The sequence below is a fragment of the Dama dama genome, chromosome 12 (genome assembly GCF_033118175.1).
Source record: "Dama dama isolate Ldn47 chromosome 12, ASM3311817v1, whole genome shotgun sequence".
Taxonomy (NCBI): Eukaryota; Metazoa; Chordata; class Mammalia; order Artiodactyla; family Cervidae; genus Dama; species Dama dama.
The window spans coordinates 27,310,650-27,336,534 of record NC_083692.1 but is presented as its reverse complement, the minus strand read 5'-3'; the positions used below and the strand labels follow the sequence as shown (position 1 = coordinate 27,336,534).

The 25,885-nt window shown below is 38.9% G+C and overlaps 1 protein-coding gene across 3 annotated transcripts in view; it reads left to right on the top strand.

The window, feature by feature from the left end:
• SYNE2 (spectrin repeat containing nuclear envelope protein 2) overlaps positions 1–25,885 on the top strand; it is a 320,326-nt gene that overhangs the window by 51,326 nt on the left and 243,115 nt on the right. For all 3 annotated transcript variants that reach the window (XM_061156908.1, XM_061156910.1, XM_061156909.1), the window contains exons 2-3: positions 1,075–1,203; positions 25,573–25,634. In XM_061156908.1, coding sequence (XP_061012891.1) covers positions 1,125–1,203; positions 25,573–25,634 — 141 coding nt within the window. In that variant the 5' untranslated portion in view covers positions 1,075–1,124. The remainder of the gene's footprint in view (positions 1–1,074; positions 1,204–25,572; positions 25,635–25,885) is intronic.

The window sequence follows — 25,885 nt, the reverse complement described above, 5'->3', positions numbered from 1 at the left end:
TCATGTATTCAACACAAAGATTCTGCCATTATTGGTTTTCTATACTTTGTTGGTCACGTATCTGTACACTTACCCATTCCTCTTTCCATCCTTGATACATTTTGTGTTCTTATATATTTGATTAGGTTTATTTTGATAAGAAAGTCATTATCTGAATGGGAGAAGTCAATGATTTATTCTCAGCCCCCAGGATAGTAATAGTAGCATACACATGCATGAAGCAGTACTTTTAAAAAGTTGATGGTAAGAATTACTCTTACTGGAAGGATTTCTTAAGAGTCAAAGTGGGGGTAGAGTAAGAAATGTGAGAGCAAGTGAGAGTGAAAGTCGCTCAGTGGTGTCCGACTCTTTGTGACCCCATAGACTATATAGTCCATGGAATTCTCCAGGCCAGAACACTGGAGTGGGTAGCCTTCCCCTTCTCCAAGGGATCTTCCCAACCCAGGGATTGAACCCAGGTCTCCTGCATTGCAGGCGTATTCTTTACCAGCTGAGCCACAAGAGAAACCCAAGAATACTGGAGAAAAATAAGGACTTGGGAAAATAATTCAATATAATAGATAACCCAAGAAAACATTCTTTTTCATACAGTATTTTTAGTTTCACTTTGCAAACTACACAGACCCAATTGTTATTGTTTCCAGTAAATGACAACCATCATGGAGCAGAAAAGGAAGTAAGTTAAATGAAAAGTTTTAAAGAAAATCGCTATACATGGAGGCTAATAATATAATACAAAGACCTAAGATATCAGAGTTTGTGTCAGCTTTACATCCTCTGGACAACTTAAGGAATATAACTGTGTAGCTTTCCTTTTCACTGCTAGTACAGAATCCACAATGCTAGCCCTTGTGGAGTTCTGCCTGCAACTCTGAAGGGCCTGAATAGGTCATAGGGCAAAATCTTGATTATGATTCAGAAAAGAAGGCGTAGTCACTTTGTTCCTCATAAACTAAGCAAATACTCACTAGAAAGCTGTGATTCTTTTGGAGGGTGATTTCTGGTTGCTCTGCATGTTTACTGGAAATGCAGAGCTGCAGAGTACTAATGAGCATTTATCCCTTCTATTTTTAGTTCACTTCTTTAACTGAGATGGACATGATATAATCTCACTGAGTCAAAGGATGGCATCTAGTCCTGTGCTTCCCACCGAAGACCAACAGGTTTCCTTGGACATTGATGATCTCCATTTTTCATTGCAAGGTAATTAAGACTGGTTGGGGTAACCCCACGGCAACTATGCAAACCTCACTGTCATCTGTTCACAAATTGTACGGCTTTCTGTCTCTATTGTGGTAAAATCTATACATGTTGTTGTGTTAGTTGCTCAGTTGTGTCTGACTGTCTGTAACCTCATGGACTGTAGCCTGCCAGGCTCCTCTGTCCATAGAATTCTCTAGGCAAGAATGCTCGAGTGCATAGCCATTCCCTTGTCCAGGGGATCTTCCTGACCCAAGGATCAAACCCTGGTCTCCATTGCAGGCAGATTCTTTACTGTCTGAGCCACTAGGGAAGCCCAAAATGTATCCATATGTCTGTGTTTTTCCATTTGTAGAAGCTTTAAGTATACTTCAGTATCTTTATTGCTATCTCAGCTGCTTAGGAAAATAAGGAATACCTAAAAGGAATTTGATATTTTGGTTTTTTAGTCTTCAGTGCATGTGTTTTTTTTGCAATGAAAAGTAAATAGTTAACCATAGTTCGCTTGTCATTGTTTACACTTATTTTACATCTTTTTGTAAATCCTCTTTTAAATGTAATATGCTATTTTCATCCTAATAAAAAGAAATAACAGGAATACTAAAAGTGAATGAACTTTCAGTCACATGAATTATATGTGAATTTATGTGACTACTGTGTATTTTTTAAATGCTTCTTGGCAGTCTTTGTTATGTATTTTGAAAATTCATTAGTCACTAGACTCTACCTTTGTTGCAAATCTTGGAGCTGAGTAAAGTTAGTGTAGAAAAAATAAGGCTATGGCAAGTCTTTGAAAATATTTATGTAACTCTGTGTTTTAAAGTAGTATAAAGATTATTGACAGTATTACGTAACATTCTTAGAATGTTACTTAGAAGCCATAGCCACAGGTGAGTCACTTGTTTTTTTTAAATTTTTAATTTATTATTCAAAAATTGAAATATAATAGACATACAACAATGTATCAGTTTCAGGTATACAATATAACAAAATTCAGTGTTTGTTTGCCATGTGAGATAACCACCAAAATAAGTCTAATTAACATCTGTCATCATACATAGTTGCAGAATTTTGTTCTTGTGATGAGGACTTTTAAGATTTATTCTCTTAGCAACTTTTAAATATGTAAAATAGAGTATTGTTAACTATAGTTGCCTTGTTTTGCATCATATTTATTTGAATCATGTATGATAAAGGTCCCTGAAAGACTTTCCTTTGATATCTCTTTTTAATTAAAAATGTATTTTGAATGATTAGCTTCTTGACTTTAGGGGTCAGTGGCTTTTAAAAATAAACACCATATAATTTGTATAGGCTCAGAAACATAATATGTTGAGTACTTAAAGTAAGAATGTTTAAAAGCCTCAGTAAGTACATTTTTATGGTGTCATATACTCTTCATCAGTAGTTGGAATCAGTTTTCCATTTATCTGAAAAAACCCAATGTTCTTGTTTATTTCTAATGTTTTGGTTGCATGTGAATAACAATAAATGATGTGACCTAAAATGTGTCAGGAAGATAGTGCATCAATAAATGATCAGGTAAATCCAGTTTCTTTCTTTCTCCTGAATCAATTGATCCTGGTATTTATTTATTTGTTTTTTCCTTCTGGTTTTATTGAGATATAATTGATGTACAGCACTGTATGAGTTGAGGGTGTACAGCCTAATGATTTGACTTACATATATCATGAAATGAATATCACAGGTTAATGAACACCCATCATCTCATACAGATGCAAAATCAAAGAAATAGGAGAAATTTAGTTCTATTTGATGAGAACACTTAGAATTTACTCTGTTAACAACTTTCATATGTACCATAGAATAGTGTTAATTATATTTATCATATACATTACACCTCTGATACTTATTTATCTTAGACCATAACTAGAGTTAATTTAGTGGTCGTTTTGAAACTTACAGAAATATTTAATTACTATGCTATGTAACAGGAGCTAATATAGTGTTGAAAGTCAGTAAAACTTGAGAAACAACCAATCAAACATACAAACTCATAGGAAGAGATCAGACTTGTTACCAGATGTGGCAGTGGTGGTGGAGTTGCAGTCACAAGGTGCAGTCACAAGGTGCAGACTTCTAAAGGTAAGCCTAATTTCAAATGCTGGCTCTGACACTGACCAGTTCTTTGAACTTGGATAAGAGACTTTATCTTTGTTGAGTCTCAGTTTCCTCATATTTAGAATATGGGTGATGATGCCTGTCTTGCCCCTGTGCTTTGAGAATGACCACTACGCAGGCTTAGCACAGTGCCTGCCAGATACAGAGTAGGGACTCAGTAAATGCATCATAATTTCTCTGTATATATTGCCGTTAAAGTCTTTGTTCCAAAGGACTTTTGTCCAGGAGCACAAGGCTAGCGTAGAAACTGTGTGCTGGACAGGAGAAAAATTGTAAACCAGAAGTCTGGTTTTCATTGACTTTTGTTTTGTTTTGTTTTGACATTTCTATTCAACGCCGGGAAATAGTGGAGGTCAGAGGAGCCTGGTGCGCTGCAGTCCGTGGGGTCGCAAAGAGTCGGACATGACTTAGCCACTGAACAACAACGAAAACAGTTCCATCACATGTGCAATAAAGTCTAAACTTCTTGGTGTGGCTCACACATACTGTTTGCCGTGCACCCTCCCCTCTGCCCTCGTCTCCTACAAGCACCCTGTTCTCCAGCCCCACGGTCCCCTGAGGGGTTGTACCCGCACCACCCCACCCACCGTTTGTGTGCTTTTGTTAAGGTGGTTGTCGCTCCCCTGCCATCTCCTCCCACAGGAGTCCAGCTCATCCAGTCCTCCTATGTCCCTGTCCATCCCAAACTTAGCCAGACTCAGCCTCCTCCACAAGCCCCACTCTTCCTCTGGCTGAGATTTACGCTTCTCTTTTCTCCCATAGCACCTACTTTAGCACTTACAATAGTGTTCATATTATAAGTGTTATATTTAAAAATGCTTTCTTCCCCACTGCAGAGTTTTATGTAGCTTGCTCTAGCTTACACAGCACCCTTTCCTACATTATCTCATTTGATCCTCACACCCACGTTGTAAGGTAGATATTTTATCTTCCAGGTACAGGGAAGGAAACTGTGGCTCACAAAGGTGGAATTAGTCTCCCAGGGTCACATAGCTAGCGAGCAGCAGAGCTGGGTTTTGACCTGGAGGATAGCTTTCTTTCCACTGCACCACACCCACTCTGACACAGTTCAGAGAACAATCTGAAAGAAGGAATTTCCCTAACAACTTTCTTTGGAAAGTGCACATAAATCTTAGCCTTATTTTAGTCAACCCATGGCAAACTTTTATTTTTACAATTTTCACAACCATCTTTCACATCCTGACTATGGATGGGCATTTTTAAGTAACATTAATCTCAGGTTCACAAATAGCTCAAAATAATTAACAAATTACTGGTGGGAGTGTTTCCTATAGCATGTTTTTAATAATATTTGGTTATTACAGTTTGCTTTACAATAGGAGATGAATGTGGGCTGTTTGGCAGTAGAAATGTGATATGTACTGCCAGTGTGAATGATTTACCTTCATGGTCTCTTTAGAGGAATGTGGAGCTGGGTATATTGCTCTGTAGGGGGAGAGGTGGAAAGCCAATACTATAATGTAGTTGGCTTTACACGGAACAAGAGCTGCTCACGTTAGCTACGTACCCTCAACTGAGGAGTTCCCGTGGCTGTAGAATGAAGGCTTAACTGTGAAATGAATGGGTTTCCCAAAGTTAAGTTCTATATTGTTATTAGCAGATTTACAATGATTCTTACGGCCTGAATTCTTTCTTGTTGAAAGAGAGAAAGAAAGCAAGGAGGAAGAGAAGAAGGAAGGAAAGAACTTGTATGTACTTCTGATGGTAACTTTGGTTTCATTGCAGGATTGTTAGCTATGTAGACAAAAAATTGATAGATAACATTATGAACATTAGTTACTTCCAAACTGCAGGCTGTTGGCAGTAGTCTTAAAAGCATTGAGCTCTGTCCACTTTGTAAGCCGACTTGTATTTCACAAAATTCACACGTGCTTAATGATCCTTAGAGTAATAGGAAAAAGAGATTTTATGTAAAATGAGAGGCTCAGGATGACTGCTCATAAGAAAGTTTTTTCCTCCTCATTTCAGAGCCTTTTTAAAAGGAAGAAAGAGGCCTATTTAACTAACAATGCCTGTTTTATTTTATCCAAAAACTTATTTAAGATGAGGCAATTACTGCCACACCTTGCCTGCAAATAATATGCTCAAGGAAAGATTAAAATGTCTGCATTGAAATGTGGTGAATCATTGTTGATATGCTATGAAAACGGGTATCTGATGTGTGCAGGGCCAAAAAGGCATTAGACCTAAGGAATCAGGCAGTGCCTTGCTGAAATTCATAGAGCAGGACAATAAACAAGCAACTTTGTCTTTCTCTTTGTTCATCATTTGTGTGATCTTTGAGAAAATGTCTTTATGGAGGGGTTTTTAAGGGTCCTTTTTATAAAGAGAGATTTGTGTTTTGTTAGTGTAATGAGGATAACAGCATTGAAATGGTTGGATTTGGGGGAGGAAAAGGAAATGGAATTTGTAAATTTGAGCAGATTAATGTAAAAAAATGGAATTTATTTTAGTTTAGTGCATTTTGTACTACTATGGATGGTGCACATTTGAAATAAATTATATATATGAAAGTTCAAGCTATTTAAAAAGAGAAATAAATGGCTGCTATTTGCTTAACTGAGGTTTTCATTATAGAATTTCTTTACACCTTTCCATTGGATTTCTTACTTGGCAAAATAATAGGTGCTTCCTTCTCTTTTATCCTAAGAGGATAGTAACTACATTTTTTTTTTTTTTTTTTTTTGGTCTGAAATAACATCTCTGCTAAGCTCGTCAGGTGGGAAAGTTATGGTCAGAGGATAATTCTTTGATGTATCGGGCAGATATGATTATAGAAGTAGTAAGGGGTAAAGTTGAATGATACCACCAAGTTTTCAAGTTGTATGGGATTTTCTTTGCTCTTCTGTTTAATTTTGAGACCAAAGGAGGAATCCCTTCAGTAGCATTTCTGAGATGAAGATTATGGAGGGAGTTGAGTTCAAGCTCAAGAAGTTTGAGGATTATGCTTTTAGGTAGCGGGTAGCTATGGGACTTGAGAAGGAGGGGACAGGGTCCATGGTCAGAATTGTGCCTTGGGAGGCTAATCTGACTTTGAGGTATGGGAAGACTTGAGAGGGATGAGAAAGTGAAGTTGGAGAAACTAACTAGAGAGTTCTACTCTGTACTCTGGGGTGACCTAAATGGGAAGGAAATCTAACAAAGGGGATAAATGTATAGGTATGACGATTCATATTGCTGGTTAGCAAGAAAGTAACACAACACTGTAAAACAACTGTAGTCCAATAAAAATTAAGTAAAAAATAAAAATTTTGCAAATATCTGGGTGTTGGGTAATATTGGCTTGGATTCGAGTGACAGCAGTGAGTAGGAAGGTTTGGGACAGATAAGAAACTGTTAGGTGGACTCTGCAATTATAATATATAATATAATATGATGATGCAAATATTTACTATGGATAATAAGATGGAGTAAGATGGAGAAGAGCCAAAGTGAGAAGCTGAGCTGCTTGAAATAAAGCAGTAGCAACTAAAATGTCCAAAGACCTCCCTTTTGATTTAGTGTGTTTTCACTATTATAATAGCATCAAATAATAAGACCATTAAATACTACTTTATATCAATGTGTTTAAAATAAATTGTTGTAGATAAAAGATCCTGTTTTCAAAGAAACTCTTTCTTGAGAACTTCCTATGTCATGGAAAGCTTAAAAGCATAACACAAGTAGAGGACCCATTTGAAAGTAAAATCAATAGTGAAACTGACACCTGGAATTTAACACAATATTTTAAATCAACTATACTTCAAAAAAAAAAAAAAAGTGAAATTGACTGACTAGGCTGACTCATCTTGTGATATTTTAAGTGGCAGCTGTGACAATTTTGAATTATTTTGGACAATTAATATATTCCATATTTAAGTTTTCTTTTTAACACATAAATATGATAATTTGGGGGCCATAAAAGGACATAAGAAATTTATGTACCTGGAGCACATTATTTTGTTTTGAAAAATGAGGTGGGCCCATGATACCTCATTAGAACAACAGTATTCAAATACAGAATATCATCATCCATTAGACAAAGGACTAGGAAGGAGTGTGAATTCTATTACCTTTGCACCATATGAGGAATTAACTTTGATGCAGTCCTGCTAAAATGCTGCTGCTGCTGCTGCTAAGTCGCTGCAGTTGTGTCCGACTCTGTGCAACCCCGTAGACGGCAGCCCACCAGGCTCCCCCGTCCCTGGGATTCTCCAGGCAAGAGCACTGGCGTGGGTTGCCATTTCCTTCTCCAATGCAGGAAAGTGAAAAGTGAAAGGAAGTCACTCAGTTGTGTCCGACTCTTTGCGACCCCATGGACTGCAGCCTACCAGGCTCCTCCGTCCATGGGATTTTCTAGGCAAGAGTACTGGAGTGGGGTGCCATTGCCTTCTCCGCTAAAATGCTGGTGGATAGTTAATCATCTGCATGAACCTGTATAAAACCACATTCAGCCAACTTATTGTCTTGTTTGAAACAGTGCTCATATGTTTTATTTAGTGCTGTTATCTTCCAGATGACATATTTTAAAAGATTGAAAAGCCGTTTGTGCCTTCTGAGTAGACATTGCTTTGTAGACTGAGCAGTGAAATGTGAGTCTCTGTAGTTATTAATCTAATTTATTCATGATTTACTGAATATCCATCTGAAGGATGGCTTTCAATTTAAATATAATTTTTAATAATATTAGAAGATATTTATGTTCATTGAGTTAGATTGCAAGCATAATTATGTGATGTAATGTTGAATTTTATTCAGTTGTTCAGTAAACACTGGATGCCAACCATAGGTACGAGGTTAAGGCTGCAAAGATGAATAGATTAAGCACCTTCCCGAGATGTGCAGCCAAGCTTTGCGTTTGCCTATTGATGGCAGGGGAAAGTGACATCAACAAATAATACAAATAAGAACTTCACTGAAGTTTTTGCTACTGAACCCTCTGTAATTGTTTCTTATGCTGGAGTTTCCTTTTGTCTTTAGACCTCACTTGTTCTAATCAGCCATCTGAGTTCCTCTAAGTGTGTGTTAGGTACCCTGCATAAGAAATCTTGTATCTTTATTGCCAGTGAAATTTCTGACATGTTTTAGGCTTTTAATAAACAACTGTGTAATGAAAAAATGAGTGGCCTTTCCAATATAAAAGTATAAATAAGGGGTTTGGAATTAATATATACTCACTACTATATATGAAAAAGGTAATCAACAAAGACCTTCTGTATGGCACAGGGAACTCAGTATTCTGTAATAACCTATATGCGAAAAGAAGCTGAAAAAGGACGGATGTATGTATAACGGAATCACTTTGCTGTGCAGCTTAAACTAAAACAATATTGTCAATCAACTATATTCCAATATAAAGTAAAAATTTAATTTAGAAGGAAAAAATATACATAAAGTACCCTGAATTTGAAAAATTGTTCTGTGTTCAGAAAACTTAGACAGGATAGAAATAGAGATTTCTTTAGAAACAAGGCAGTGAGGTGTGTATGTGATGTTTAGGGCTCAATAGTGTTTTAGTATCGTGTTTCTCAGAGAAATTCTATTCAGCCTTATGACAGTGAGTGAATGAAGCTGTGTGAAGTCTGAGAAAGAGGAGTAGATTTAATAAAATGCTTTTGAGTAGAATTTCTGCCCTTTTGCACTCAGGTCTCCACTGTGGGATTTTGATGGAACTGATGAATGAAGAGTGAGAAATGTGCGGACAGTATTTTTGCTCCTCTAACCAAGGCAGACTGCTTCATTATTATGAATAAAAGCAAATTATCTCTGGCTTTTTTTTTTTTTTGCCAATTAGATGATTATTACACCCAGAGAAATTAATTAAGTTATACAGTGCTGTACTGTTCCAACAAAAAACCTTCCAGAAAATTCCTGAAATCATAATAGCTGAGGTCTTTTGCTATTTTTTTTTCTTTTTTGGAGGATTATTAACCTTCATATTGTAAAGCTTCATAATCTTAAATATATTTCAATTAAATGAAAAACACAATAGCTCTTTAAGAAGTAGTGTTTGCGGTGAACAGTGTTTTTCAGGGAAAGGTCACTTCCCCTCCTCCACCGCCGCCCCTTAGTGGTATATACTGTTTCGTCTTCTGGGAACTTTGGTTCTGTTTTTGCCAGGAGTTTGGGGATAAGCTTACTTTATTCTGGGTCAGTTACATTTTGAAAAGTAGGGCAAGATAAATCCAGGGTCATTTAAGAGTCCTGTTAAAGTAGGTTAACAAAGATCTCATTCATTCCTTATAGAAATCAGAATCCTTTTTAATTAGTCCCATGGGAGATACAAGATTTTTCTAAGCATTTGTGTATGCCTGTGTGTTGGGAGGGGGTGTACTTATTCGGAGCTTGAAGTAGTATGTTAGAAAAAATAAAACTCAAAATTATTTCCCCTTAGGAAATGGTAAAGTTTGAAATAAATACGAGAGATTAATTTACAACCATTTAGTGGTTTTAATGTGTGATTTTATACTCTAAAAATCAGAGGTCGCTGTAAATGTGCCTTTTCAAGGGATTACTTCCCTCATCTGGTTTCATCATTGGTGATTATAATTCTTCCAAATGGTTAAATTTTTCTAGAACGTTCAGCAGAGAAACTTGGTAAAAGCTAACTGATGTTTGTTGTTCTCAGTATGTATGGGAGATGAAGACGACTGATAGCCACCAGGTATTTTTAAAGTCATTTAAAAATGGTAGATAAAGGCTGTGAATGATTTATTAGAAAAATGCAGTGAATGACGTTCTCAATGTATGTATCTTTACAGGAGAGGTATAAGAGTCTGGGTGAATAACCTCTCCTGGTCAGTCTCTCTTGGTCATTGATGGTCTATGAAGTGACACGTGTTGAATGAGCATGGGTAGAAAAGGGACAAGAGTAGCTGCACACACTTGCTGTCTGCCTCTGGGCTGGGGCAGCACCCTCAGGGTCTGCTTTGGTCGTTTTAGCCTTTGCTATGCAGAGGACTGCCAATCACATGGGCAGTGAAATGTTACGCAGTCAAAGGCACTTGGTTCAAATACAGAACACAAGTGGCCCTTCTCAAATTTGAGTAACATGTAAGTCTTTCCAAAACGTTGCCGTTGTTGGCCCTGTCTTCAGTTAAGGATATTCATAGTGGGAACTAGTTCTGCTGTGTGCCTCTGTCTGCCTCAGTTTGAATGTTTACTTGGCAGAACTTCCAGGGTGGTTTGAGGTCTTCCAAACAAAATGTTTCAAAGTACAGGTGAATTTGCACTGAACCGCTTCATTACATAATTACAGTTTTTATGAATACAGGTCAATCTATTCATTAATATATTCATGCAACATGGGTTCCTTGAAACCCCACTTGTATCAAGCACTATTTTTTTTTTAAATCAAGCACTCTTTTGGGTTGCGAGATTGTTGAGGTGAACGACTCCAACAAACTTCATGTGTCCATGATGCTTGCATTTCAATTGGAGAGACAAACAATAAATAATTAACAAAAAATATCAAATATTAAAAATGGATTTATGCAATTGTTTGGGTGTCTTCTTTAGATCAGGTTATCAGAGAAGGAGAAGACACTTAAGGAGAGATTGAATAACATGATGGAGCTGCTGTGCAAAGAACTCGGGAAGAGCATTCTAGTCTGAGGCAATGGCTTAAGAAAAAACTCAAAAATAGACACAAACTTGGTAAATTTGCGGAGCCAAAGGAGACTGGTGTGCTTGGATTGTGGTGGACGAGGGACAGTGTGATTGGTATTGGAGAGCAAGGCAAGGCAGAGCTGGGTCAGGCAGGGATTCGTCAGCTCTAAGGTTAAGGTGTGTGGAAGGGAAACCTTTGGAAAATTTTAGTCAAGGGAGTAACGTGATCTGATGTACATTTTCCAAAAGATCACTCTGGCTGCTGGATGGAGAGGGGATTATCTGGGAGTGGGAGGGGAAACAGGAAAGCCAGCTTTGTCGTAGCCATGGTGAGATATCATAGAATTTGGACCAGGGTGGTAGCAACGGATGAAGAACCATGGATTTTTTTTTTTTTCCCAAAGGATATTTGTGAATGTTGGGATGTGTGAGGGTGAATCATAGGAGAAATTAAGGATAATTTCTAAATTTTTGCCTTGAGCAATTGAGCAGTTGGTTATATAGTTTATTATGATGAACTTTGGTAGACAAACAACTTTTGGGGGAAATCAAGCATTTATTTTTGCTGTGATAGATATAAGATACTTATTTGATATCCAAATAGAGATGTCAAGTAGATAACTGGATGTAAGGATTCAGAGTTCTAGAAACTTGACGGCTATCAAGTCTGACAGCTATCAGCATATGGCTGGTGTACTTACATTTAAAGCCACAGATTGACTGAGATCACCTCTGGAGCTAGAGCAGCCCTTTTAGGTCTTGTGGTGTTCAGAGGTCAAACAGAAGAGAGAGGAGCAGGCAAAGAACACTGCTGCTGCTGCTGCTAAGTCGCTTCAGTCGTGTCCGACTCTGTGCGACCCCATAGACGGCAGCCCACCAGGCTCCCCCATCCCTGGAATTCTCCAGGCAAGAACACTGGAGTGGGTTGCCATTTCCTTCTCCAAAGCATGAAAGTGAAAAGTGAAAGTGAAGTCGCTCAGTCGTGTCTGACTCTTAGCGACCCCAGGGATTGCAGCCTACCAGGCTCCTTCGTCCATGGGATTTTCCAGGCAAGAGCACTGGAGTGGGGTGCCATTGCCTTCTCCAAAAGAACACCGAGGAGTGGTCAAAGCCAAAGAAGGAAAACTAGGCAAGCTGATGGGCTGGAAACCCCTCCATGAAGCTATTTCAAGAAGAGGGTATGGTCAACTGTGTTGAGTAGACAAATGGCCACTGGATTTGGGCTCATAGAGTCAGTTGGTGGCTCAGACACATTCGCTACACTCGGGTGGTGAGGTGGAGGCCTGACTGGAATGAGTTAAGGAGAAAATAAGAGGTGAGGGTATAGAGACATTGTCTTAACATTTCAAGAAATTTGGATGATGTCAGGTACTTGTTGAAAGAAAACATAGGATTTTTTTAAAGTAAGAGATACTATTCCATTAATGGTTATGCTTTTCCTAAGTATAGGTTTGTTTTTTCCTAGGGCCCCATTCATTTATTTGTTTAGTTGTTACTCAGCAAGTTATTTTGTTAAATGCTTGTGATGTATAAGACACAGTGCTGAGCACGGGGAATGGCGCATAGCATTTGCTGTCCTGAAACAAAGATACAGACCAGTCTGTCGGCAGTATGGTATGATGTGCTATGGGAGATGTGCAGTGTGCTATAGGAGAGAGGTGACGTGTTGTAGAAGTTCAGAGTAGGAACACCTCACTCAGACTTGAGGATCAGGGAAAGCTTCCCATAGGAAGTGATTTCTAAGGTTAGACCTAACGTGTTAACAGATGAGAAGGCTGAAGTCGGAAAGAGGGTTTCAGGCAGTGGTGACAGTGTATCAAAGCCAGAAGATGTCTGAACGTGGCACATTCAAGGAAATGGATGTTCAGTGAGTCTGAAGTTTAGAGTTTAAAGGAGTGTGAAAAGATGAAGTCGTGTAGGGACTTCTGTGGTGGTCCAGTGGTTAAGACTGCCTTCCAATGCAGGGGGTGCGGGTTTGTTCCCTGGTTGAGGAGCTAGGATCTCACATGCCTTCAGCCAACAAACCAAAACATAAAACAGAAGCAGTATTGTAACAAATTCAATAAAGACTCTAAAAATTTTTTTTTTTAAATGAAGTCATGTAAACGTATAGAGGTTTGACATTTTTCTTAAGACCAAGAGAAGGCAACAGAAGCATTCTGAGTAGAAGCTTATTCAGAACTGGTGATGTAGAAATCACCCAGGGGAAGCTGTGGGGTGTGGTCGTATGGGGTGGAATGTGAAGATGGAAGACCAGTTGACTCTGTTACCACAGTCCAACTGAGGTGCAATGGTGTCCTGATCTAGGAGCTGCCAGGACAGATAGAGAGAAGTGGGTATCCAGAGATATCTAAATATGCCCAATTTTCAGAGCTTTGACTTTTTAAAATTTTTATTTTGTTTATTTGTTTTTAAAATTTTTGTTGGAGTATAGTTGATTTACAATGTTGTGTTAGTTTTAGGTGCACAGCAAGGTGAATCAGTTATACATATACATATATCCACCCTTTTTTAGATTATTTTCCCATACAGGCCATTACGGAGTATTGAGTAGAGTTCCCTGAGCTCCACAGTATGTCCTTGTTAGTCATCTGTTCTATATATAATAGTGTGTATATGCCAATTCCAATCTCCCAGTTTATTCCTTCCCCCTCATGCCCTGGTAACCATACATTTGTTTTATATATCCATGACTCTACTTCTATTTTGTAAATAAGTTCATTTGTACCCCCTCTTTTTTTTTAAGGATCCACCTATAAGGGATGTATATGAAAAAATTTTTACTTTATTTCAGTTTTATTGAGATAATTATCAGGGCTTTTTGATTGAGTGGGTGTGGGAAAGGGAGGGAGAAGCAAGTATCAAAGATGACTCAGGTTTATTCTTTAGCAAACGAACAGACGATGGAACCATTCACTGAGGAAAATATGCAGAATAACTTTGGTGGGAGAGGGGGTTGGTTGAGATGGTAACTCGGTTCTGGAAATGTTGAGTTTGAAGTGTCCCTGGGATAATTGAGTGGAGATACCCAGAAGATAGTGGGGTAAACATACACACAGCTCAGGAGAAACGGACACCTGGGCTGAAGGTAAAGATGTGGAAGTGATGAGTGTGTATAAATGGTAATTGGTTCCATGGGAGTAGATGACAGTATCTAGCAAAAGAGAAGAAGGGCCTAGACAGAACATTCCAGAGATAAAAGAAGCCAAACAAACCCATAATAGGGCTTGGAAGGGGTGTCCAGAGAAGTAGAAAGAAAGCCAGCTGAGTGTGGTATCATGGAATCCTAAGAGAATATTTCAAGAAGGAGAGGGTAGTAAATGGTATCAAAAGTTTCAGGAGTCCAAAAAATACTGACAAGTATCCATGAGGTTAGCAGTGGGCATATAAGTGGCCCAGCTGAGAATTAAGTGGAGAGGCAGGGAAACAAGCCAGATTTTTGTGGGTTGAGAAGTGAGTGGTAGGTGAGGAAGTGAAGACAGCCAGGGTAGACAATTCTTTCAAGAAGTTGGGGTTTGAAAGGGAGGAGAGAAATAGGGTAATAGCTGGAGGAGACATAGATCTGGCCTCTCAGCTGATTTTTAATTATAATGAAAAGAACATGGATTTTGGTATCAGACACATCTGGAGTTGGATTTCTCTCTCAGCCAGATGTGACATCTAGAGCACAGTATCCAGAACGTAGTAGATTTTCAATAAGCGCTTATTGCATGAGTGGCCACGAATCCTTCATCTTTTGTATCCACAGTTTTCTCATTTACAGAATGCCTGCCTGAGCACTTGACTAGAAATGAAAATGAAATGTTAGTGGCTCAGTCATATCCGATCTCTGGAATCCCATGGACTGTAGCCTGCCAGGATCCTCTATCTGTGGGATTCTCCAGGGAAGAATACTGGAGTGGATTACCATTTCCAGAAACTTTAAGGAAATAGTCTGATTGTTCCTTACCCTTGAGTCCTACTTATTCCTGGACATGGCATGCCTTCTGAGTCCTTGAAGTGTGTCTTAAGATCCCCATAAGTTAGAATAGATTTATATTTGAGTTATTAATTATGTTAACATCTCAGAGTTTATTATTTCATTACTATTTTTGCCAGGTCCTTCCTGTTCCCTTGTGTTTTCTCAAGAATAAGTCACATGTATAAATCCAATCTAATTACTTCAGTGAGGGGTTTCTCAGAGTGAGCTGTGTGATCCCCGTCAGCCAGAATCTCTGGGAACTGGGGCATAGAACCCTGCACTTAACCTCTGACCTCCAGGTGATTAGCTGGCATTCAAAAGTGTAAGAATCCTAGATTTGTAATCCACAGCACCATCCCTTTAGCTCACTCTGGCTCTTTTGAACTCAGAAGTCAGAGGTGTTTGGACTGCTGGCTCAAATGGAAGTTGTTCCGGCTCACACCTTCAGAGGAAGGTGATTTTCAGAAGAAAAGTGCTCACAGTGTTAATGTGGTTGTTAAGAAGTAGTAGGGAGTGAGAAATATGTGTTAAAAGAAATGTTGTCATTTCTTTGATTTATTCATTCCACAGATATTTTTTATTGAGCAGCCCAGGTGAGTCAGAAGAGGGTAAGAAAGAAGAGAAACAAAAAGCACCGCAGATCCTAGGAATGTCATCTGCATTGCGGGCTCATTTTCATGTGCTGTAAGTGCAAGGTTTGTTTTTGCAGAGAGCCAGGAGCTGTGTTCCGCGTGGCTGGAAACAAAAGCCTCAGTGTGAAGGTCTCAGGTGTTTGCATGAGGGCGCGGTTGCCTCATGTGGCTACATGACCTGGCTGGATCCTACATGCTAAGGCCCAGAGCAGAAATTCCTTGTTGTGTGTCACAGAGTTTCCCAGCCAAGTAAGACCTGAAATCTCTGGATTGACTGGGGAAAAACAGCAGCAAAGCCCCACTTGCACCTTCCAGCCAGATAACCAACAAATACTTTTTGAATCCAAACAACATGAAACGCACTGGGGTATGTATTGCATGCAAGGTGAGGAGCAAAATCAGGGTTGGCCTGTGCTCTCCTGGGGCTCACAGGCTAATGAGGAAGCAGATAGTAATCAAAGAAGTTCACAGGTCTTAGCTGTTATTTTGGGGGTAACAGCATTATAGAGATATAATTCAACTTATGATTCACATACCATGCAGCTCACCCACTTATAGTGTGCAATTCAGTCATTTTTAGTATACTCACAAAGTTGTGCAACCATCACACTTAATTTTAGAATGTCTTTATCATCCCCCCCACCCCCAAAGAAACCCCATACCCTGTCAATATTATTCTAAAACCTTCTCCTCCTCCTTGCATCAGCCCTGAACAACCACTGATCTACTTTCTGTGTCTATAGATTGTCCTATGCTGGATATTTCATACAAACGGAATCATATACTATGTGGTATTTCGTGATGGCTTCTTTCAGTTAGCATAATGATTTCAACATTCATCCATGTTGTAGCTATTATTCATTTGTATAGCTCGAGCATTCTGGGCCAAGGATTGGTAGACTTTTTTTGTAAAGAACAAAGTAGTAAATATTTTAACTTGGAGGTCCGTATGGTCTCTGCCGCTATGATGCAACTTGGCATTTTAGCATGAACGTAGCTACAGACAATATGTAAATAAATGAATGTGTCTGTGTTCCAAAATAACTTTATTTACAAAAATAGGTGATAGGCTACATTTGGCCTTTGGGGTTATCAGTTGTTGATCTTTGATCTACGTCACAAGTGTTTAATCCTCTTAACAACTCAGGTAGGCACTGCTCTCCCCATTTTACAGATGAAAGGACTGAGGCTCACAGCTTGTGTGTGTGGCAAACATGGATCAGACTCAGGTAGTCTGGCTCTAGAGTCCACGCTCTTAACCTTGTCAGTGATTATAAGTTGAGGCAAGTGCTTTAGTAGAGGAAGACGAATTGGCTTAGGTTTCCTTTGGGATGCAACAATTGAGCTGAGCCCTAAGTGTAATTAGAAGTTAAATACGTGAAGGGGAAGGGTGGTACAAGCAGATGTGGTAGGAGGAACATAATTCTAGAGGTCCTGGAGGAAGATGAAGTGTCTTGAGTGCTGGGCACCGGGGAAGGGTAGTGTTAATATGTGCTGAGGCTGGAGAGATGCTGTGGGTGAACCACGCAGGGCTTCATAGGCTGGTCTGCTTTTGATCCTCAGAGCAGAGAAAAACCATCAGAGGGTGGAAAAGCTGCTGTGGGCAGATTTACTAGTTGAAGTGGAGAATAGATTGAAGGGAGCAGAGCCGACATGATGGGCCATGGCTGCGGTCTGCAGCAGAGCTGATGGTGGCCGAGGCAAGAGGGCCGTCAGATGTAGAGAAGGAAGTGCATATGCCAGAGCCACGTGGAGGCAAAGTTGGCAGGGTTTGGCAATAGGCTGTACCTGGGGCTGATAAAAGATGGTGGTGTCAAACCCATGAGATGAAAACACGGAGGAGAACAAGTCTGGGGAGAAGTAGGGAGGTAGAGTGTGGTTTCAATTGCTGTTTTTTGTTTTTTTCTTTTCGGTAGTGACAATGTAGATTCTCCAGGGAGGAAGTACTTGAATGAAAAGAATTTTGAGGTAGAGACATGGTTGCGTAATGTGCTTACAAGATATGTTAGCTAAGACTTAGCTTCTAAACTCACTTTTCTGATTCAGTAAGTGAGGCCTCAGTCTTGGTACTATTTATTTTTCTTTCTTGTTTGTTTGTTTGGCATATGGTTGGTTGCAAGAAAATGTGCTGTAAATTGTCCCCTTGCTTTCTCTGTTGGTTAATAGTCTCCCCTTTGGTAGTTCAGTCACAGGCGTTTTCCTGTTAATTCTTAAGATACTTTAGGCTTTTCTCGTTTTGATTGTGCGTGCCTGTGTGTTTTCTTTCTCTTAATGTGTTTCTTCATTTATTTCTATTTGTTATCATCTCCTTGAGAAACAATAGAAGAGGTGGCCTTATTGTTTTAAATTTCCTTTCTATCGGATAACAGCTTGGGTCAATTTCTTTGGGATGGCTGTTGGAACACATGGCTAAAATGTGTTGCACTATTGTCTTACTGAATTTATTTATCCTTACTGTGGCTGTCCCAAGTAACAAGGAGTTGGCAGGATTGTTTCAGGGGAGAGCAACAGGGCCTCATTAGTACCTGCCCTTTTGTTCAAGACATTTTCTTAGCAGGAGACAGAAATTGCCCCGGGGATTTTTATTTATTCACTTTATTTGTTTACTTTTTTGAGTTTATGCTGCTTTTTAATTTTTACAGTGTTGTGTTGGTTTCCGCTGCACAGCAACATGACTCAACCATAATTATACATTATTTTTATATGTGTAAAATATATACTCCCCTCTCCCCCATCGCACCCCCTAGGTCATCCCAGAGTGCCAGACTGGTCTCCCTGTGTTATACAACAACTTCTCACCAGCTATCGGTTTTACACATGATGGTGTATATATGTTGATGCTACTTTCTCCATTTGTCCCCCTCTTTCCCTCCCCACCTGTGTCTAAAGTTGCCCAGGGGTTTTTAAAACAAGGATTAGGATAAGACCTAGGCCTAGTAACAGTTGCCAATAAATTCTTCGCCAGGCAATGACAAGTCAGTTTGAGCTTCAGTCTTTTAATCTTTACTAAATCTTTCAGTCAGCTAGATTTATTGAGTATCTCTTCTCTGCATGGCACTGGGTTAAGAGGAAACAAAAACACAAAAGGGTAAAGGTTTAGTTTTAAGGTTTGTACTCTGAATAGGAGAGAAGCCACTTGCAGGTGCATGACCACAGGACATGAGCAGCAAGTGGTAATTACCGTGAGACAGAAACAAAACTGTTGAGTTTTTCATGGAGCTATCCTGTCATAAAAATACAGATGGGATAATTATAAACACATTACTTTATAACTTGCTCTTTTTCACTTAAGAAAGTACACACACACATGGGCACATATATATCTACTTTGTTCCTTTTACTAGCTAGATATAATTTTCTTCCTTCCTGTTAATGTGGAAGGTTTATGATCTTTTAAAAAATTTTCTTATGGTTTAACAGATGCTTTTCAGCTTTAAATAGTATACCTAAATCATGTTTTTTTGAATGATCAACTTAAAAATCATGTATAGTAATTAATTTACATATACATTCATTCATTCAGTTGACAAGTTTTGACCCTGTGTCTTTTACTTCTTGGAGCTAGAGACCCAGTGACTAATCAAAACAAATCCTTGCCCTTTAGAATTTCTTCTCTTTGCTGCCTAATCTAGAAGGGATGTACAGGAGATTGTTAATTAATGTTGTCTCAGGGCAAGGAAAGTGGGTGTTTGGGGAAGTTAAGAATAACTGAATTCTATTACTGTTTGAAAAAATGTTTTATGAGAATTATATACTTTCTAATGGTAAAGATTAAAAAAAATGATCCAACAAAGTGTTGTGGTAAGCCAGAGCCAGAAGAGACTGTTTCTATTTTGCAAAGGGAACACTGAACAGGATATGTCTTATTTTAACAAATGTCAATCTAACACCCCCCATGTGCTGGGTGCTGGGGTTTCTGTGGGTCCAGAAGGATATGCAAGAATTGTCCAGTCCAGAGGGTACATAGCATATTGATGCAGAAAACAGTGCAACTCAATTGGGGAATTGTAGATACTCTGGTTTGGCCAGGGCAGTAGGATATGAGTGGAGAAGTTATGGGAGATGAGTCAGGAAAAAGTTGGTCAGAGTCAGATTATGAATGACCTGGAATGTTAGACTAAGAATTCATTAAGGAATTAGGGAATGATCAAAAGATTTTAGTGAGGAGAATGAAAGATCCAAGTAATAAATCTGGGGCCATGTGAAGTAAAGCTGTAATCAGTAATCCACCAGTAGAAAGGGAAATTCCTGGATAGAAGGAGGTTACAAAGCTTCGTTGGTGACCTCATGCAGTAGAGAACCTTCTTGGAGAAGCCACATTGTAGTAATGTATTGCTCTGTATTTTAGTGAAAATGTAAATTAGAGATTCTTATGCCTAGGTGGCTGTCTTTGAACTTCTAATAATGGGAAGGACTGCTGGAGTCAACATTTTAGGTGAACTTCTGTGAAACTGGACCTTGCTGAGACCCAGTGGCCATGGTAGTTGTATAATGAGCTTAGTAATGAATTTATAATCCACCCTCTTTAATTGAGCTTAACTCAATTTGTTTTCATTTAAGTTCCCCTCCAGCTAAAGATATGAGTTGCCAGCTCACAAAAGGCAGATTGAATAAGAACACTCAGGGATTAAACGTATTTTTATGGTAATGACACCTAGAGAAAATCTTTTCCTTCTAATGCCTCCTTTCTCAAACTCAGCCAGATTTTTTCCAAGAATGATAATCAAGGACACCTACATGGGCCTGAACAAAATTCACTGACTACATTTTCCTGCCTTATACATGTTTCTTATTTGCCTTAAAAAAAAATCAGGAGAGAGAATTTCTCACTCTCTCTACTCCTTGGTATTTTAAAAAAACTCGTCATTATGGTAGATTTTATTATTCTCTTTCTGCTTTTGTTTTTTTCCATCCCTAACATCTGCTGATTAAAAGGTCCTGTTCTCATTATTTAGCCATAAAAAAGAATGAAGTAATGCCATTTGCAGCAACATGAATGGACCTAGAGATTATCATGCTAAGTGAAGTAAGTCAGACAGAGAAAGACAACTATCTTATGATATCACTTACATGTGAAATCTAAAAATGACACATATGAACTTATTTACAAAACAGCAATAGACGCACAGACTTAGAAAACAAACTTATGGTTACCAAAGGGGAAAGGTGGGGAGGAGGAATAAATTAGGAAGTTGAAATTAACATGTACGTACTATTATATATAAAAGAGATAACAAAGACTGTATAGCACAGGGAACTCTACTCAATACTCTTTAATAACCTATATGGTAAAAGAATATGAAAAAGAACTGGTGTATATATATACATATATATCTGAATCATTTTGCTGTACACTTGAAACTAACACAACTATACTCCAATATAAAATAAAATTAAATTTAAGAAATTAAAGAAATAGAATAAAAAGAATAAAAGGTCCTATTCTCTTCATGCCATTCTGTGAAAAGTTTTATTATTTTATGAGAAAGTTACTCTGAAAGTTTAAAAAATAAAACCCAACATTAATAAAATCTCACCCACTCAAATTAAGTTGCTTTAAAGCATGTGGATCTCAATTATTTTTTCCCCAATGGGTCAACCTTTGAAAAGAACAAAAGGCTACTTATCTTGCCATAGGGTGAGCTATTTGGCTCTGATTCCTGTTGAATTAACAGCACTTTTCAAGGGTAAGACAGTATGGAAGTGTGGGAAAAAGTGTCAAGCGATAAGTGACATGGCACAGACAAAAACCATTCAGCTGAGTGGTTATAAGGGTGTTTAGTGACACCTGGGACATCTTTGTTTGCTGTTAGCAAAGGGTCCTTGTTGCATGAAGGTTTCTGATTTCCAGGATGACCAAGTATCCTGTAAATTTGGACAATGCATTCATTAAAAGCCATGAAATTTCCTTTTTAAAGCTTTTCATGCAGGTTTCAGTTGCTAACTGTAGAGTTCCGGGTGGGGATTTGTACTGACTGCTTTTATTAGGTTTTAATCAAATTAGGTTGGAGATAACAAGGCTTTCATTGGAAATTTTTGGTTATTTTATATTTGTTTGTATAGATTATAGATTGGGTGCTCAATTATTGAGCACCCTTTAATGTGTAAATGAGCTACAACTAATTTCAGCCAGTAATACAGAAAAAATGAAATGGATTTAAAAAGTTGAGGAAATCCAACAAGGTTCAGTGCATCTTTAATCTCTAGTTAGTCACAATTATATAAAGACCCTAAAATCCCATTTACTCAGGTTCTCTTCATTTTCTCACCCTGAGCTGTCATCAGATTAAAACATTTTTGAGAACTCAAACTAGGTGTCATGCCAACCATTTCAGTTTAACCGTGTTAGAGATTAATAGGGGTGAATGGGAAGAGTCAAAGGAAAACAGTGTTTTAGAAGATAGAACAGACAGCTTTTCAAAGAAGGAATGCAAACACATAAGGGTAGATTTGACCTTCTCAGTACAGTAAATAAAATATAACAATAATAATTAGTAAAATTATTGTTATTCCTACTCTTTTAGCAAATATTTATTTAGAATCTGGCCAGATTCTTCCAGGCTGTGGAATATTTCACAGATGAAACATCTTGCTTGTGTGGTACTTAAATTCTATTGTGAGGAGGGCAAGACATTAAATGATAAACCTACTAAATATATGATATACAGAGTGCCTGAGAAACTATGGACAGAGGTTTGTAACATTGTACAGGAAGTGCTGATCAGAACCATCCCCAAGAAAAAGAAATGCAACAAGGCAAAATGGTTGTCTGAGAAGGCCTTATAAATAGCTGAGAAAAGAAGTGAAAGGCAAAGGAGAAAAGGAAAGATATATCCCTCAGAATGCAGAGTTCCAAAGAAGAGCAGAGAGAGATAAGAAAGCCTTCTTAAGTGAACAATGCATAGAAATAGAGGAAAACAATAGAATGGAAAAGACTAGCGATCTCTTCAAGAAAATTAGAGACACCAAGGGAATATTTTATTTATTTGCATTTATTGCAAAGATGGGCACAATAAAGGACAGAAACAGTAAGGACCTAACAGAAGCAGAAGATATTAAGAAGCGGTAGCAAGAATATGCAGAATATCTGTACAAAAAAGGTCTTAATGACCTGGATAACCACGATGGTGTGATCACTCACCTAGAGCCAGAAATCCTGGAGTGTGAAGTCAAATGGGCCTTAGGAAGCATTACTACAAACAAAGCTAGTGGAGGTGATGGAATTCCAGCTGAGCTATTTTGAATCCTAAAAGATGATGCTGTGAAAGTGCTGCACTCAATATGCCAGCAAATTTGGAAAACTCAGCAGTGGCCACAGGACTGGAAAGCGTCAGTTTTCATTCCAATCCCAAAGAAGGGCAATGCCAGAGAATGTTGAGACTATCACACAATTGCACTCATTTCACATGCTGGCAAGGTCATGCTCAACATCCTTAAAGTCAGGCTTCAAAAGTATGTGAATCAAAAACTTCCAGATGTTTAAGCTGGATTTAGAAATAGTAGAGGAAGCAGAGATCAAATTGCCAACATCTGTTGGATCATCAAAAAAGCAACGGAATTCCAAAAAAACATCTACTTCTGCCTCATTGACTATGCTAAAGCCTTTGACTGTGTGGATCACAACAAATTGTGGAAAACTCTTCAAGAGATGGGAATACCAGACCATCTTACCTGCCTCCTGAGAAACCTGTATGCAAGTCAAGAAGCAACAAGTAGAACCAGACATGGAACAACAGACTGGTTCAAAATTGGGAAAGGAATATGTCAAGGTTGTATATTGTCGCCCTGCTTATTTAACTTATATGCAGAGTACGTCATGCAAAATGCTGGAATGGATGAAGAACAAGCTGGAATTAAAATTGGTGGCAGAAATATCAAATAAACTCAGATATGCAGATGACACCACTCTTATGACAGAAAGTGAAGAGGAACTAAAGAACTTCTTGATGAAGGTGAAAGAGGAGAGTGAAAAAGCTGGCTTAAAACTCAGCATTCAAAAAACAAAGATTATGGCATCTGTTCCCATCAACTCATGGCAAATAGATGGGGGGGAAAACACAACAGTGACAGACTTTATTTTCTTGGGCTCCAAAATCACTACAGGTGGCGACTTTAGTCATGAAATTAAAAGACTATTGCTTCTTTGAAGAAAAGCTATGACAAACTTAGTGTATTAAAAAGCAGAGACATCACTTTGCTGACAAAGGTCTGTATAGTCAAAGCTATGGTTTTTCCAGTAGTCATGTACACATGGTGATAGTTGGAACATAAAGAAGGCTGAGCACGAAAGAAATGATGAACTGTGGTGCTGGAGCAGGCTCTTGAGAGTCCCTTTGACAGCGAGGAGATTAAACCAGTCAGTCCTAAGGGAAATCAACCCTGAATAGTCATTAGAAGGACTGATGCTGAAGCTGAAGCTCCAGTACTTTCGCCCCCTGATACGAAGAGCTGACTCATTGGAAAAGACCTTGATGCTGGGAAAGATTAAGGGCAGGAGGAGAAGGGGGTGACAGAGGATGAGATGGATGAATGGCATCATCGATTCAATGGCCATGAGTTGGAGCAAACTCCAGGAGATGGTGAAGCACAGGGAAGCCTGGCGTGCTGCAGTACATGGGTTCGCAAAGAGTGGGTCACAGCTGAGCGACTGAACAACAATACTACATATGTAGCTTACATAGAATGTTAAAGGTGGTAAGTACTGTAGAAAATAAAAAAATCAAGCAGGACAACAGGCAGAAGAAATAGTGTTGTTACAGTTTAAACTAGGAGGGTCAGAATAGACCTTTAGGGATGAGTGCCATTTAAACCAAGATTTGAAGGAGATGAGGGAGTTAGCTTGTGGGGCTATCTGTAGGAAGAGTATTCCTGGAAGAAATGAGAGCTCGTGCAAAAGCCCTCGGGTGGGAATGTGTCTAGAGAATTTGAAGAAACAAACAAATAAAAAACCAGGTAGGCCAGAGTGGTTGGAGTGGAAGGAGCAAAAGGAAGATGGTGGGGTGAGGGAGGGGGGCAGGTGGTGTGGGACTTGTAGCCATTTTAAGGAGTGAAGTGAGGAGCCCTTGCACAGTTTGGAGCAGAGCGGTTTCCTGATCTGAGTTAACACGGACCAGGATGGTTATAGTGAAGGTGGGGAGAAGTGGTCATATTCTGAATGTATTTTGAAGGTGAACCTAAGAGGATTTCCTGAGGCGTTGGATGTGAAGTGAGAGACAGAGAGAGACGGCAGCGTGTGATGTAGGAGGAAGACAGAGTGTAGGGGAAGCATGGTGTTGGTGTGGGCTCTCTCTTGCCCCAGGAAGGAAGAGAAGACCCACCTCGAGTGTTCGGACCTTTCCCGGGACCCTCTGCCCGGGGAGTCAGAATGAGAGCTGGCACTTGCTCTGTGTTTCCTCGTTGCCAAGGTCCATTCACTTCGAGTGAATCACTAACAGTCTCCACAGTGTGTGCTACCCACCGTCTTCCACGAGGGACCTGCTCCTCAGCAACAGAGGCAGGATTTGAACTCAGGTCTCTCTGACTCTAATTGCAGCTCATTTATGGTGAATTCAGTGGCAATATATTCATCATGATAAATACTCATGATAAATGTCAAGACTAAACTGCCACAACTCTCTGAGCCTTTCGGATGTTTTCAGGTGTTCTAGGTTTATCTGAAGTTCCGAGTGCTGTTGGCTTAGACTGCAAGTCCTTTTGGATTATCAACTTCTTTTTTTTTCCCCTTCTTTACAGGTCTTTGTACAACACTGTCAAGGTTATGTAGGGGCTTAATTCTTTCATCAGTAAAAAGTGTTAAAAAACCATTGTCGCTTGCAGTTAATCTGTGGGTTTAGAAAAAGTCTCATATCAACATGTTATTTCCAAAATATTTCTTGGACAAAACCTGAATTGTAGACTAAGTTCCAAGAAAGTTTATAAGGTTGTGAAACACATGCACATTCCCCGAGCGACAGACCTTTAATGCTCTGATTTGTTCAAATGGCTTCTGAGGCTTCTCATTTTCTAACTGCCATTGTCCTTTTTAAATAGCTGAACAAGAAGACACTCAGAAGAAAACCTTCACCTGCTGGATAAACTCACAGTTGGCAAAGGTGAGGAAAAACAGGGCAAATCAAGCTAAAAATATATGTAAGTGATTCCTCCTGTTCTCTCCTGTTTTGGTCTCCAAAATGGCAATGATGACAGGTAAAAGATTGAAGGACAATGTGTTGAATGTCACCTTGATCTTTGCTATTCTGTTTTGATATGTTTGTTATTCTTTCCCAACACTAAAAGGGGGCACTTGGGTACTTCTGTTAAGGATGTGGGAGACAGTGCTATAAAATATTTAAAGCAGCAGCAT